Source organism: Spermophilus citellus (genome assembly GCF_964194105.1).
Source record: "Spermophilus citellus genome assembly, chromosome: 18".
Classification (NCBI taxonomy): Eukaryota; Metazoa; Chordata; class Mammalia; order Rodentia; family Sciuridae; genus Spermophilus; species Spermophilus citellus.
Genome location: NC_138200.1, coordinates 44,019,635 through 44,035,465, shown reverse-complemented (window position 1 = coordinate 44,035,465; position 15,831 = coordinate 44,019,635). Strand labels below are relative to the sequence as shown.

At 38.1% G+C, this 15,831-nt stretch overlaps 1 protein-coding gene across 1 annotated transcript in view; it reads left to right on the top strand.

Moving 5' to 3' along the window:
- Positions 1-15,831, top strand: part of CSNK2A2 (casein kinase 2 alpha 2) — a 44,021-nt gene that overhangs the window by 15,444 nt on the left and 12,746 nt on the right. Inside the window, exons 5-8 of the mRNA XM_081274616.1 lie at positions 9,003-9,062; positions 14,037-14,120; positions 14,860-14,970; positions 15,273-15,374. Of these exons, the coding sequence (XP_081130742.1) occupies positions 9,003-9,062; positions 14,037-14,120; positions 14,860-14,970; positions 15,273-15,374 (357 nt within the window). The remainder of the gene's footprint in view (positions 1-9,002; positions 9,063-14,036; positions 14,121-14,859; positions 14,971-15,272; positions 15,375-15,831) is intronic.

Below are 15,831 nucleotides of genomic sequence, written 5' to 3'. Positions count from 1 at the left end.
GGTTGTGGGAGGGTAGAGAGCTGGTGATGAGTACAGCTGGAACTCTAGGACACAGAGGTGCCAGGGATGTCCTTGTGAGAGTAGGAATAACAGATTGGATTCTTTACACAGGAATACAGGGTGCATAAAGTATTGGATTCTTGCACTTGGTGAAGTTATCACCCTTTGTCTGGCTTACTCTGAGAGTAACTACCCATCTGGGTCTAACCTAATGCTTCCTGTTTTAGACAATAGTTTTATGTGGATGTTAACTTTGATTTTCATAAGAAATCTTACATTGCTGATGGGAGGGATAAAGTGATTTAGGGCCCTTGGGGGGAAAGGCGGTATATTGAATTGGAGATGTGAAATGATGACTGTGTGTTCATATACACCAAGCAAGCAAATCGTACTGAAACCTAGTTATTAGGAGTCACTGCTTTAGAGGAGCCCTGTCATGGGATATTTATATTTTCTTATAATGTATATTGATTTAGATTTTGAAATGTTCTTTTAAGAGCATGGTTTTGAACTTTTTTGATGAATTTCTTCTTATTATTGTTCAAAAACAATTTTTTTTTTTTTTTGGTGTGTGTGTGTGTGTGTGTGTGTGTGTGTGAGAGAGAGAGAGAGAGAGAGAGAGAGAGAGAGAGAGTGAGATAGAGGCTAGGGATTGAACCCAGGTCCTTATGCATTTGAGGCAAGCACTGGACCAACTGAGCTATATCCCCAGCCCCCAAAACAAACTTTTAACTTCTGATAAGACTTTGGGGTTAGACATACTGGTAGAAACCCATTTTTAGTGCATAATTTGAAAATATAAATAACAAAATATTGGTGTTGATTTTCAGCAGGATATAAAGGACTTTAGGTGATCATAACTCTGGCACTGAATCAGAGACATGATTTTTTTGCTATAGAAGCTGAAGACAACCAAATCCACCAGTAAAGGTCCTACTATTGGGAGTGGTGCTTTGAGTGAAAATATAAGGAACTTAATCCTCCGTTTAATTTTTCTTAGGTAACTATTCTAAAGTAAAGTTAGTGGAAAATAAGCAAAAGAAAGAAGAAAAATTTTCAGTTATAAAGCAATAAGTAGCAAGTTTTATATACCACATAGCATTTTCCATGGGTAACTGATATTCCTGTTAATGTGAGTCACTACAGATGAAATCTTCAATGAACTCTAAAAAGTGGGATGTAAGCTGGGTATTGTAATGCACCACTCCTGTATTCCCAGCTACTCAGGAGACTTGGAAGAAGAATCCCTAGTTTGAGGCCAACTGGACAACATAGTGAGACCCTGTCACCCCCGCCCCCCCCCCCAAAAAAAAAAAAAAGGCCAGGGAGGGATTGTGAATCTCTTCTATCCCGTAGCAGAGGATTTAGCTGGTAGAGTACTGTGCCATGTAGCCAATCCTGTGAATCACCCAGGTCTGTCAAGATGTACATGAGTGGGAATGTGTATTCCTGACCTAGAGTGCCAGACTTTGATAAAACCATTTTCCTAATGCTGAAATTTAAAAACTGCTCACAATGCAGCATCATAGTGTAGATCCCTTCGATTAAAATACCTGTGCTTTATTAATGAGTTTTTACCAGCTGTCTGGTCACATGTGTAAAATTTCACAGCAGCATTTTGTGTTTCTTAAAAGTGACATCTGTCTTCCTGGTTGATGTTAACAACATGGAGATCAGTTAGCAGGAATTCTCATTCCCTGGGAAATTGTATTACTCTGGGTGGGACTTGAAGCCTGGGGTGTTTTGAAGAAGACACATTCTCCTTCTTTAAAAGGTCATTGGGATCAGTGTTTTTTGATGCATACATCTCTGAATATATCTGTAATTTATCCTTTTGATTTGTAAAGAATTCTAGATTGAAATTCAGAATTTCCTCCGTTTTGAAAAGATTGTTCCAGTATTACCAGTAAAGCCATTCCAGTTGTATCTGACGTGATCTTTTTTTTCCCTTGAAGATTTTAGGATTTTCTCTTCATTCCCAGTCTTCTGAAATTTCACAATGATGTGCCTTCCTGTGGGTTCCTTTTATCTTTTGTTCTGGATGCTTGCTGGGTTTTTTCTAAAAATTCATGTTCTTCATTCTGGGAAAATATTTTTAATGTTCTTTGATTTTTCTCCCCTTTCTTCTTTGTTCTCACTTTCTAAAACTCATTCAAATGTTAGACTTCATATCTTAGAAGTCCATTTCAATTTTTGAACTCTTAAAAATAGTCTTTTTCTTTTATGTTTTATGTAATAGCTTTATTTTCTTCATACCTTTTCTCTATTTTTCTTCCAATTGCTTTGTGATTATTATTTGTCTCTATGATAATTGTTTGAAATATTATGGTTCATATTTTGGAGTAATGCTCTGAAAAGCAGTCACTTCTATCTCAAGGACACAGCTTAGCCCTGTATCTGCTGGCATCTTAGTCTCAAGTTGATGAGATCTATGGGGGGGTCTTAAGAGACTTACACTTAATTCCTCGTTTCCAGTGTGGTCTTTAAACCCGTTTTCTGTTTTCAACTCACTCTGTTTACTCTCTTTCATCCTGAGCCTTTCTGTAGTTCTTCAGTTTGTAGTTTTATATTCTGGGCCTAATTCACTATTGGCAGAATTTTTAGCTTTTTTTTGGTCTGTAGAATTAGCTGGACATTTCTAGCTTTGGAGTGTTGTCTCTTCCTCCCTGAGTTCTTGAGAGTTCTCTCTCCTTTTACTGTTATTTCCCCACTCCTTTGATTGTTATTTTAGAGGAGCTTTAGAAAGAAGCAGAGGTGTTTGATCTGTCATGTTTAACTGGAGGTCCCCTTGAATGTTCAAGTCATGATATTTTAGTTCACTTACAAGATTATTAAATATCAGGTAGTAGGTGTGTATTTTGAAGAGCAAAATAATGGCAGGAGAGTTACTTCTTTTCATCAGATAGTATGATAGGCATAGTCTGTTGGTTTAATGTCCTTCAGGCTTATGTGTCTATCTTACTAGAAAAGTCTGTTTCTACTTTTTTTGTTTGTTTGTTTGTTTTAACATAAAGGATATTGATAATTGCTTTTAAGGTGTCACCCAGAGAGTTTGTCACTGGCGTAAGAACAGGATAAATCAACAGTGGTGGCAGCTGGGGATGCAGCTCAGTGGTAGAGTGTTTGCCTAGCATGTATATATAAGGTCCTGGGTTCAGTCCCCAGTGTGGAGTGGGCGGGATACTACAGCTGCAGCCCATTCTTTTTAGTACTTTTTATTGGCACAATTAATAATTAATTTCCTTTTATTGTTAGAGTCCTCTGATTTTGTATCAAGGTTATACTAACTTACAAATTGAGTGGCATTTTCTTGTTTTAATCTCTGAAAGTACATATAAGAGAGGTAAATCCAGGTAGGTGTCTGTTAGAGGTGGGAGGAAAACTTTGGACTGTACATTCCTTTTAAAAATATACTATAGGGGACTGGGATTGTGGCTCAGAGATAGAGCATTCGCCTAGCATGCGTGAGGCACTGGGTTCGATCCTCAGCACCACATAAATATAAAGACATTGTTTCCACCTATAACTAAAAAAAAAAATAGGTTCAAGTCTTTCAAGGTTTTCTCTTCACAGTCTGTTTGGATAATATTTCTAAAGTTATTCACTTTAAACTTTATTGTCATGAAGTTATTGATTAAATTCTCTTTAAGACTTAAAAACTCTATCTGTAGTTAGGCTTTCCTTTAAATTTTAAACATTATCCATGCCTTTGTTCCCTTTTAAAAAATTTTTTAGGTAAACCTTGCTAGATCTAGATCTCCTACCCTTTCAAAGAACCAGCTTTTGGATTTATTGTTCACCTGTTATTCTTGTTATTTTTTGCATTTCATTCTCTTTCTTCTCCTGTCTTAATTTTGTTTTTCTTCCTTCAATTTTCTTGGGCCTCCACTGGTTTTTCCCTGACTGCTTGAGTTGGAGTAAGTTCATTTGATTTGTTTCAACTTTCCTTGATTCATAATACATGTGCTTAAGATTATATAACCTCAAGTACCATTTTAGTTGTATTCCATGGTTGTTGAACTCTATTTCTAGATAGTTGTTCAAATTATAAATGCAAATTCCAAACTTGAGGATTTGGATTTTACCTTCTAGACTTTTTCCATTAGAAATTTTATTTTGCCATATTTGCAGTTATTTTTCTTCCTCCCCTTTCTATCTCTTTGTCTTTTTGCTGAGTCATCTTGAAGCTTCAGATGAAAAAGTATCATCATGATATTCCTCCACTCCTGAAGATGTCAGCACTGGCATCAGATCATTTCCTGCATAACCACAATGCCATTCATATACCCAAGAAATTTAATATTTATGATAATGCCATCTAGTATAAAATCCATATTCAAAATTTCACCATAATTATCCCAGTAATATCCTTTCTTCCTATATGCTTGTGAGTTTGTAGGACAGAATCCAACTGTTTTTTTTTTTTTTTTTTTTTTAGAAAATTATTATTTTATTGTTGATTCCTAATTTGATGGCACTGTGTCCAGAGAACATGATCTATACAGGTGAACATCCTTAATCTAAAATACTCCACAGTTCAGAACTTTTATAAGTACTTATGTGATGCCATAGGTGGAAAATTGAAATCACCATGAAATAGAGTTTCATACATAAGATTATATAAAGTATTGTATAAAATTACATTTTTATACAGTCTCTGTGTAAGGTGTATGTGATACGAATGAATTTCATGGTTAGATTTGAATATCCCCAAGGTGTTTTCTTAATACCTACGCAAATATTACAAAATCTGAAAACTGAAACATTTCTGGCCCCAAGGATATCAGATTAAGGGAACTTCAGCCTATATAGTGTTGATTATTTGAAATCTGTGATCTTTGCTTTGTGACTTTAGTGCATGGTCATTTTTTATGCCATACTTGTTAGTTCAGTTGTTAGCCTTGACTTTTCTCTTATATGTTAAATCAGGGGAAGAAATGAACTGTAATCATAGGTCATTAACATTGTTTTGTCATTTTCTTGTAAGACTTCAAGAAAATAAGTGATGTTTTCAGTTTATTTATTTGTTCCATTACAGATTTGTTCTAGTTCCCTAAATTTCTAGAAATGTTGGCCTTGGTTTTATTCTACATTTTGGAAGTTACAGGTTAACAACAGCTAAACTGATAACTGTGATGTTAAACACCTCTTTCACTTTCACTTTAAATCTCCCCCCCCCCATGTGGCCAGCCCTGGAAATTATGGACATAGGGCTATGTGAGGGAATGCCTACACTCTGCTGGCTAAAAGTTCATAAAGCACGAAGGCCTCCCAAATGACAGTTGGGCATGGGCCTTGATCTGGCCTTGATCTCCTTAAGACACAGCTGCATCTGAAGAGCTGCCTGTACATGCAGCAGGAATGAGAGAGATCCACTGGTGGCCATCCTATGATGTCTGTGGCTTGAGACCCAGGAGGCCCTGAGCCAGACGATCAAGTTGCAGCATCTGCCATTTTCTTCCTATCTGCTCCCTCTCCCTCCTTTGTGTGGTGGTATTGGGGATTGAACCCAGAGGCACTCTACCACTGAGCTATATCCCCACCCCTTTTTATTTTTTGTTTTGAGACAGGGTCTTGCTAAGTTGCTGAGGCTGGCCTTAAATTTGGAATCTTCTTGCTTTGGCCTCCTGAGTTGCTAGGATTACAGGTATACACCACCACACCCAGTCACCTTGAGCCCTTTAGAGCAGTCCTGTAGTGGAACTGATTTCTAGAGAAATATCAGTGTATTTGAGAATTTGCAGCCAAACCAGGACCAGTGAATAGTTTCTTCATTGGTACCGTCATAATCTTTCTGGAAGCTTTGGCTGTTTTTTTGTTTTTTGGTTTTTGGGTTTTTTTTTTTTTAATATTTATTTTTTAGTTGTAGTTGGACACAATACCTTTGTTTTATTTATTTTTATGTGGTGCTGAGGATTGAACCCAGGGCCTCACACGCGATAGGAAAGCACTCTACCACTGAGCCACAACCCCAGTGTTTTGTTTCTGATAAGTCATTCTATGATTATGTGAGCAAAGCTATATTCCTGCCAATATTTACAGTTTGTTGTTTAATAATATTCTACACATAGCTAGAGGGAAAGTATGGTTCTTTTGGAGTTTCCCTTTTGAATCTGTTATGGACTCTTCTAGGTTTTTTTCTTGTTGTTGTTGTTTTTTGGTTTTTGTTTTTTTTGGTTTTTGGGGTTTTTTTTTGGTTTTGTTTTGTTTTGTTTTTGTGTGTGTGTGTGTGTGTGTGTTAGGGTTTGAACCCAGGGCCTTATGCATGTGAGGCAAGAGCTCTACCAACTGAGCTGTATCTCCAACCTCTTCTATTTCTTGAAAAAGAGCTTCTGTTTTGTTCCGTTGATTAGTGATCATTATAAAAACATGTGCAGAGAACCACCATACTTAGTGTGGAGTAGATAAAGTATATGCTATTCTATATGAGGATTAGAAGACGGTTGAGGAGTGTGGAGAAAATGTGTGTGGTACCCAGATATAGAGTGGACCCTCAACATACTGGGAGGGTAGGGAGAGTTCAGAGGTCTTGAATCACCAAACTTGTGACCATCAGCTGCTGCAGTATCCATTTCCCCTCATCATGTATGTGTGGCATGATACCCAGGGAGTGCTGGCATGAGGCTGTTGAAGTGAAGCAGGCTCATGTTTACAACAGTGAAAATTTACCTTGAGAACTTTGGGTTACTGCCATTTCTTGGTCACCCAAGTGAAGAATGTTAACCCCGGGGACACTAGTTATGTTAGTGTCCTTTGACCACCACAAATTGAGAACAAATGGCCTGGGAGTTCAGAGAAGGGTGAGACCACTGTCATTCTGTAAAAATCAGATGGGATGGGTTTGATGTTGCATGTTAAAAGCAGGGAGAGGGAAGAGTAAAGGTAGCCAGCTCAGGTTGTGTGGTCAAAGACGGGGACTCCTGGGAGATGGAATGGAGATCAGAGCTACAAAAGTTAGAGGAAGCAAGAGTGGACCCTGGAGAGGCCCAAATTTTTTAGACCCAGGAAGTTAAAAGTTACAGATAATGTTCTGTGTCCTTCCTCCTAGAGCTCCTGAGAAGGAAGGATGAAGTACAGTTGTCCAGTATTTTGTGATATATTAGGTCTAAGCACTATTGCATAGCTGATATCTTTTGTATAAAGTAAAATTGATACTGACTAGAATAACTAGAGATATTATGTCAGTAGTCCAAGGACATTAGTTTTTATGCTTTATGCCAATTACACAGACGCTTGGTATACATACCACATAATATGAGAGGAAGTCCAAACAAAATAGTTCATATTGGTTTTCTGGAAGTAAAATATTCTAGTTCTCCAAGTCTTAGAGAATCTGATCTTTTCTCTTTCACAGGCTATTTATTGACTTGATGTTCAGTTTAGAACAGTCTCTCTGAGTGATCTTCCTTAACACCCAAGATGGTATCTTAAGCCTGCGCCTGCACATTCCAGCTGTCGGTTGTGGCCGAGTGCTAGCTAAGAAGCCTCCCTTGCAGAACAGAGCAGCAAGAACAAAAAACCTGAGATATGGTTGTTATGGAGCTGAAGCTCTCCTGAGTAAAAATAGTGGCTTATTTGTGTCACTTAGCTCCAATGCAGTTCAACCCCAACCAGGGTCGGCCATCAGCTCTGGAGCAGCTTCAGGACACTGCCAATGTACTGGTCTATGCCTTTTAATTCCCTGCCATGCCCTGAGCTAGCAGCTGTCTGAGGTTGATGAAGTCATATATTCTCACTAAGCTGGGAGAGTTACCCTTACCTAAAAGGGGAATAAAAGTGGAAGTGTGGCCTATTCTTCTCTATACATACTCATGAAATAACTCCTGTATCATTCTACAGATATATGGTCTTATCTTTCCCTTTACATAGATACATTGTGTATGTTGTTCTGTGTTCCTTGGAGAGATTCCCTACACTGCTTGAGTCTTTCTTCTAGTAGAGGAACAAGAGAAGCTTCATAAAGGCATTTGGTTAATTTTTATACAAATTGCTGCCTAGATTGATGGGAAAAGAGATTTATTTGGAATTGATTAGATATCAAAGGTAATAGTATAGTTTTTGACCAGAATCTATGATGCTTTTAATGAATCTTGTACTCTCTTAGAAGAGAAATGTTTTTAGAACTTCAATGCGTGGGTCTTTGGATTATCAGTAATAAAAGTTTTCATCTGTTTGTTGTTTGGCCTGTGATAATTTTTGGCACTCCATCTTTTTCTTTTTAATGCCTCACTCCACTCCTTTTTTCTTACCCACAAGACATCAGTTTTTGCTTGTGAAACATTCTTTTCCAGCCTGGAATTGATTTGGGGGGCAGGAATGGATGTTTGTAATCTTTTGCCATCTCTGAATGGAAGAGCAACTCATTGTCCTCAAGTTTCTTTCACAAACAGTTCAATATTAACAACTGTTATGCCACAAACTTCATCAGCTGATGAAGTTCTTCAGAACTGAGTTCTTCAGAGTACACTGTGGTGCTGCAGGGCGGTTGGTTTGATTAATTGCAATAAGAATACGAGGACATGGGCTGGGGTTGTGGCTTAGCGATAGAGTGCTCATCTAGCACATACGAGGCCCTGGGTTCAATCCTCAGCACCACATATAAATAAATAAAATAAAGGTATTGTGTCCAACTACAACTAAAAAAAAAGAATATGAGGACAATTGGACAATGTAGACTTCACAATAAAGTAACTGTGCTTATTAAAATCACAGAGCATAAAATAACCAAAAATCCAAGTTGACTTAACTGTTTTCCTCCCGTGAAATTTCTTTTGCATTTTTTTGTTTTGTTTTGTTTTTTGTTTTGTTTTTCTGGTCTCTTTTGAAGATTGAAATATTTCTAATGTCATTCCTCATCTTTACCATTTATTCCAAATCGGGTAGTAAAATGTCTGTGGGGTTCCTTAGTATCTTAAGCACTAAGTTTGCAGAGAATGACTGACACTTGGGATGACAAGTCCCAATGAGACTAAACTAACTTTGTTTTCTGAAATCTGTTTCAGCAACTCTACCAGATCCTGACAGACTTTGATATCCGGTTTTATATGTATGAACTACTAAAAGTAAGTAACATTCATAAACAGTGAAGTTTTTCAAGTTCATCTATTAAAGAAGCTTTTGAAAGGACAGAGAGACCTCAAGCAGAATATTTCTTGAGGTTTAACTTTTGTGGCCTCCATCATGGAATCTCACATAGAAATTTCTGTTGGAAGGCTGGGGTAGTAGCTCAGTGGTAGAGCGCTTGCCTAGCATGTGTAAGGCACTGGATTTGAGTCTCAGCACCACATACAAACAAATAAATGAAATAAAGATCCATCAACAACTGGGGAAAAAAAAAAGAAGGAAGAAATTTTCCATTGGAACTGGGAAAGATGGGCAAGTCAAAGGGTACAAGGGTCATTATACCAAATATTAGAATCTCATAGTTGTTTGGTTTTTGTTTGTTTGGTTTTTTTGGGGGGGGGGCAGTTTGCCCTTGGATTTTCTCTTTGCCACTTAATACTTACTATTTGTTTTCTCTGTATAACAGATAATCCCAGACGTAATGACTTTTAAAAATCATTTATCATTCCTCATAATTTCATGAGTTAGCTATGTGATTTTTTAGGTCTGGGTCAACTTGACTGGGTCAGGATGTCCCCATTTACATCTGGGACCTCAACTCAGGCAATTGGGATAGTTGAGGTCTCATCCTCCAGGAGTTAGTTCAGGTCCACCTAGAGTCCCATGGTAGTCTCTAGGTTAATATAGGGAAAAGTGGTGGGTGGATCTTCTAAGTGACTTACTAATCCCAAACACTTTGAAATTTTGAAGCATAACTGGTTGATGGAGGAGTGATCATTTTTAGTTTGTCAAGGTAAACACTTAAGCTAAGAATTCTAAAATGCTATAAACCAGTGGGTCCTAACTTCTTAGGGTCCTGGATCATTAAGAACCTGATGAAAGCTGTGAACCCTCCTGTCGAAGTACATCTATAAATATACAGTATTGCCTAAAACTTTAGGGGGATATAGATCTCAAGAACCTCTGAAAGAAGATAGAGATGACAAAGGTCATAATTGAAGAAAATTGCCAAGGTGGGGTTTTGATGGGATTGTGAAGAGTGTGAATCAACGTACTAGTCCTTGGCATGCACCTGTAATCCCAGCAGCTTGGGAAGCTGAGGCAGGAGGATCGAGTATTCAAAGCCAGCCTCAGCAAAATCGAGGCACTCAGCAACTCGGTGAGACCCTGCTTCTAAATAAAGTACAAAACAGGGCTGGAGATGTGACTCAGTGGTCGAGTGCTCAAGAGTTCAATCCCAGTTACCAAAAAAAAAAAAAAGAAGAAATGGATGTTTTCTAACTACTTGCACAGACCACATGACATTAGAGAGAACCACAGTGGTGTATTTGGGGGTTCATTCATGTCTACTGGGTTTCCTTTGTGTGAGTAGAAAGATGAAGGAGGTAGCACTTGATTGACCCCATGTTTCTCATCCTTTCTAGACTAGAATTGAAGCTTTAGTGTGGAAGAGGTTTGTATTGCTATGTCCTATGAACTGTCAGGCTAGCCCTTCCCTGAAGGTCTTCCCAGAAAATTCCATGCACTTTTCCCATGGGAGCTATAGTCCAAATCTCACAGGTGGTTATTATTAAATCCAGTATTGAGATTTTGCAGTTTTTAGCTAGCACCAGCAAAATAACGATTTATAACCTAGCACATTGGTCCTTAGGTCAGGCAAAGGAAGGCACCCCTGTAATATAGGTTTTTACAGGATAGCCATGCAGATGTCATTCAGTGCTCACCTAAGTCCTGCTTTCTGGAGACTGGAATAGGGCATGTTTCTTTCTGCTAATAAAGCATAGATTCCAAGTGAAACTTGAAAAACATCTTTCATGCTTAATGGTCAGAAACTGTACCAGATTTTAAAACTGAAATAATTCCCCAAGGAATTTAAAAGCATGTCAGTAACTCCACAGGGAGTCTGACTGGTGAACTTGGCAAGAAAATTAATTACCTCACTGTATTTGTTCAGCCTTTGCTTTCATCAGGTATCTTTTACATCTAGGTATTGTGGTTCTTATTAGTTTATTTCTGTTGGCACACTAAGCAAAACAACAGAATCAACATTGCTAAATTTTCTCTTTGGGGAAAAATACAGGAGTTGGGTAGAGGTAATATTTAACTTCATTGAAAATATAAAAGAAATTGAGGCTGAGGGCTCCATGTGACTCAGCAGTTCCCTGAGGCTTTGCAACAGAGTCTGATCTGATTCAATTTGAGGGAGATCAGCCCTCTTGACCCTTGATTTCCTAAGGCACTGTCTCAAAGGCACTTTAGAATCTTGCTACAACTATTGTAAAGCAAAGAAAAATATTAAATTGAAATAGAATGCAAGTGAAGTGAATAAGTCTTAAGTGTACAGAATTTTACATTTTACGTAAGTAAAACCTTCATGCAAATGTATGTAGGACCATACTATGCAATATGGTAGCTGCTACTCATAAGTAGCTGTTTCAGTTAAGTAAAATGAAGAATTCAGTTCCAGGCTAAGGATGTAGCTTGCTTTGCATATACAAGGCTCTGGGTTCGATCCCCAACACCTGGGGGAAAAAAAGATTTCAGTTTGTAGTCTTAGTAGTCACATTTCAGGTGCTCATTTCATGTGACCTGTGGTTACTGTATTGTTCAGTGCATACAAAGACATTGTTCCAGAAAGTTCTGTTGGACCAGGGCTGTAGAAATATTATAAACATCCTGGAAGATTCTCTTGTCCACCTTCCTTTTCATATTTCCTCCTCTGGAGATATTGTTCTTACCTCTACCATCACAGTTTAATATTACTTGGTTTTGATCTTTTGATCAAATAAAAAGCATTATACATTGCACAGCCTTGTGTGTAGGGAAGGCAAAGTCAAGACCAGCTTGTTCTGGAGTGCTGATCCTGGGGTCATTCTCTGGATTATGTATTCTTTAGTACAGTGTCTGTCTTGGTCTGTTCAGAGTTTCCTAATCAGGTTGAGTTTGTCCCCCACAGGGCAGTAGTTGGCAGTATCTGGAACCATTTGTGTTGTTAAAACTGGAAGCAGGGCTGGGGTTGTGGTTCAGTGGTACAGCGCTTGCCTTGCGCACGTGAGGCCCTGGGTTTGATCCTCAGCACCACATAAAAATAAATAAGTAAATAACAAAAGTTTGGTTTGGTTTGGTTTGGTTTTAATGGAAGCAGAGGTGGATATTGGCATCCAGCAAGTAGAGCCCAGTAATTCTGCTTAACATTCTCTAATATACCAGGTAGCACCCCACAATAAATTACCTGATCCAAAATGTTGACAATGCTGAAGTTGTGAAAAATTCCACATGAAAATTTTCACAAAGAGCACTCACTGGTATGCACATGGTAGTTTTCATATGATTATGGGCTGCTGTCACATTACTTAAAGAATATATATATATATATCATTGACCTCGTGCGACCTTTAAGTGCTTTTAATACAAGCCAAGGATCCTATCTTTGAAATTTATGGAAATAATTAATTGTGTTAGGAAGAGAAATCTAACAGATTTTTATGTTTAAAAAAAAAAAAGTTTTCCACATCTCATTAGTTTATTCCTTTGGCAACAACTATGCAAAATAGCAGAATCAAAAACTTTTAAAAATGTCTTTCATGGTAGTGGTCAGATACTGTACCAAATTTGAACAAAGATTTGAATAAATATTTCTCCAAAGGCAGTATAGAATATCCAGTAAGCACATGAAAAGACATTCAACTTCATTCATTCATAGGAAAAGAGAAATCAAAACTACAATGAAATATTACTTTGTACCTATTGTAATAGCTATAATTTTTTAAAAAATGAACAACGACAAGTACTGGTAAGAATATAGAGATGCTGAAATCCTTATTTATTGCTGGTGGGAATACAAAGTGGTGCAGCCACTATGAAAGATAATTAGGCAATTCCTTCAAAGTTAGGTGTAAATTTACCATACAACCTAACACTTCTGTCACTAGGAATCTACCCAGGAGAAATGAAAGCATTTGTCTTTCAAAGACTGCATGAATGTTCATAGCATCTTCATTCTTAACAGCTAAAAAAGTAGAAACAATCCAAATGTTCACCAGCTAGAATATTTATAAAATGAACTGCAAGAAAATAGCAGTATGAGTGAATCTCAAAAGTATTATACTGGGCCAGGTATGGTGGCTCGTGCCTGTAATCTCATTGGCTCAGAAGGATCACAAGTTCAAGACCAGCCTGGACAACATAGTGAGTAGAAATCTAGCTCAGTGTTGGAGCACTTGCCTAGCATTCATGAGGCCTTGGGTAACACACACACACACAGGAAATCCTCAGTAAACAAAAAGGGATTATGAAATGAAAGAAAGTAGAATACTGCACTTTAATCATGTCATTTTATTAATGTTCAGAGGTAGCAGATAACAGGTGGGGCATATTTGGGAATGGGGATTGACTGCAAACAAGTTCAAGGGAAATTTGATAGAGGGGGATTCTAAAACTAGATTATGGTGAGGGTTGCACAGCTCTCTAAATTTACTAAAAATCATTGACTTGTATACTTTAAAATCTTTTTATCAATTATAAGAAATAACTGTTCCCTTTGAGCAATAATATTGATAGCTGTTAAAGACCAGCTGGCTTTAACTACTATTTAAGAAAAATATTAATGTTTTTTAATCTAGAAGACCCACAAAGACCAGCCATGTTCATGTCCACATGGATTCTGGAATCTCCTTTGAGCCACTATGAGAGGTGGCTCTAGCTGGGTTCCCAGAACTGGTTTCATCCCCCCTTTTAAAGAAACCTTCAGCATGGCCCTCTGTAGCTCCCTTTCTATCAGCTTCCCATTGTTGTATTCATAGAGAGTAAGGAGCATTCTCCAAAAGCATGTTTTTCCCTTTCCTTATAGACAGTAAACTGCCCCTTGAGAGACCATATTCACATCAAAGTGTCAAAAACAAAAAAGAATGTACTTGCATTGGGGGGGTGGTAGAGGGTTTGCTTACTTTTCTCTGTGCTTTCTTACCTAATAGGCTCTGGATTACTGCCACAGCAAGGGAATCATGCACAGGGATGTGAAACCTCACAATGTCATGATAGATCACCAACAAAAAAAGGTACCATTACAGCCAGGCAGCAACAAGCCTTCATTAGAAGGCTTAGGGCCAACCTAAAGCTGCCCCTACCAAGATGGTTTTTGTAGCCATGCTATTTCCTATGACCAACTTGTGTCACTGTCGTTTGTCCAGTCTCTAGCGTTGTTTTCTACTGGGAAAATGGACAGATGACCTGACTGTAGTCACTTGTTTTATTTTGGTCTTAGTTTTCCAAAGGGCCTCAGAAAAAGAAACTACAGCTGGTGGTTTCTGCTTCACTTCTTAATGACCCTCAGACCAATCTGCCTGGCCTTAAAAGTACACTTGGGGCCCTCCTAATTTTGATATCCAACTCTGGTTGTCCCTGATTGGTGAGTAAATGGATCAGCTAGTATTAGACAAGCTAGAGCCGTGCTTCAGTCCTGGGGTGGGCCATGTGTTCCCAACCCTTCTAGTTATTCCTGGAGCTTATGATGAAATCTCTGAGTGATGGGGCAGTGTGATACACATGTAAGTAGAATGGAAGCAGAAAAAAAGGTTGAGCTCTATTGATTTAGAATGATTTTTAAAAAGCATTCTGAGTGCTCTGCTCCAGAAATGACCTCTTTACTTTTGCTGAAAATGTAATTGTTTAACAGTACACCTGCTCACATTTTTTGTGTGGCTAAATAGTTGTTATTAGAAATGTGATGTGGTCTTGCCCTAGGCATAGGAATCTAGAAACACTCTTTTCACATGTTTTATTCTGTCATGTTTGTAGCTGCGACTGATAGACTGGGGCCTGGCGGAGTTCTATCACCCTGCTCAGGAGTACAATGTTCGTGTAGCTTCGAGGTACTTCAAGGGACCAGAGCTTCTTGTGGACTATCAGGTGAACTTGGTAGCAAGGCTGCTCTGGGTTGTTTTGGTACTTACTGAGGGCTTTTTCTGCTTTGTTATTTATTTAGTAAGTTGCATATATTCAATTATTCAATTCTCAGTCATTATTCCACCCTAGAATGCTAGTTGCAGATTTTTCTCAACAGCTTTTTTTTTTTTTTTTTTTTTTTTTTAGGAGGAAGAAGTAGTTTTTAATTCTCAACTGTCTGCAAAGTTCACATAAAGACTAGAAACTTAGATCAGAAAAGTGGGTTTCTAACATCCTTGTCTGACTGGTTGTCTTTATTTCCTCAGATGTATGACTATAGCTTGGACATGTGGAGTTTGGGCTGTATGTTAGCAAGCATGATCTTTCGAAAGGAACCCTTCTTCCATGGACAGGACAACTATGATCAGGTGAGCAGAAAGCCATCTGGCTCTTACATGTTTGGGGATGAATGTCAAGAAAATAGTGTACTTAGAATATTCTCCTTGAGCCACTGCATGTCACTCAGTGTGTACATATAACCCTCTTTTTAAAGTTTAGAATTTCTTAGACTTTTGTCTGAGGTTATGAGGTCCCAACAATACAGATAATGCTCTCTTTCTTATGAAAAAGTCAGGTACCTCCTTTATCTAATAAAACTAGATTCTAGTTATTAGATTGTGATAAACCCCATAATTGTTAGTTTCTAGAAGACTACTGTCATAAGTTATGTTCTCCCTTTAAAGGCAGTTTGGAAATTTGCATTCATGTGAGCCTCATGTCCTTGAGTCTTTTGGCCAGTCCTAGACTCAGATCTCTGCCTGGTCCCTGGAGATCAAGTGGTATGGAATCTTCCAGTTCCCTGGCCCAGCATCCTCACAGGCTCAC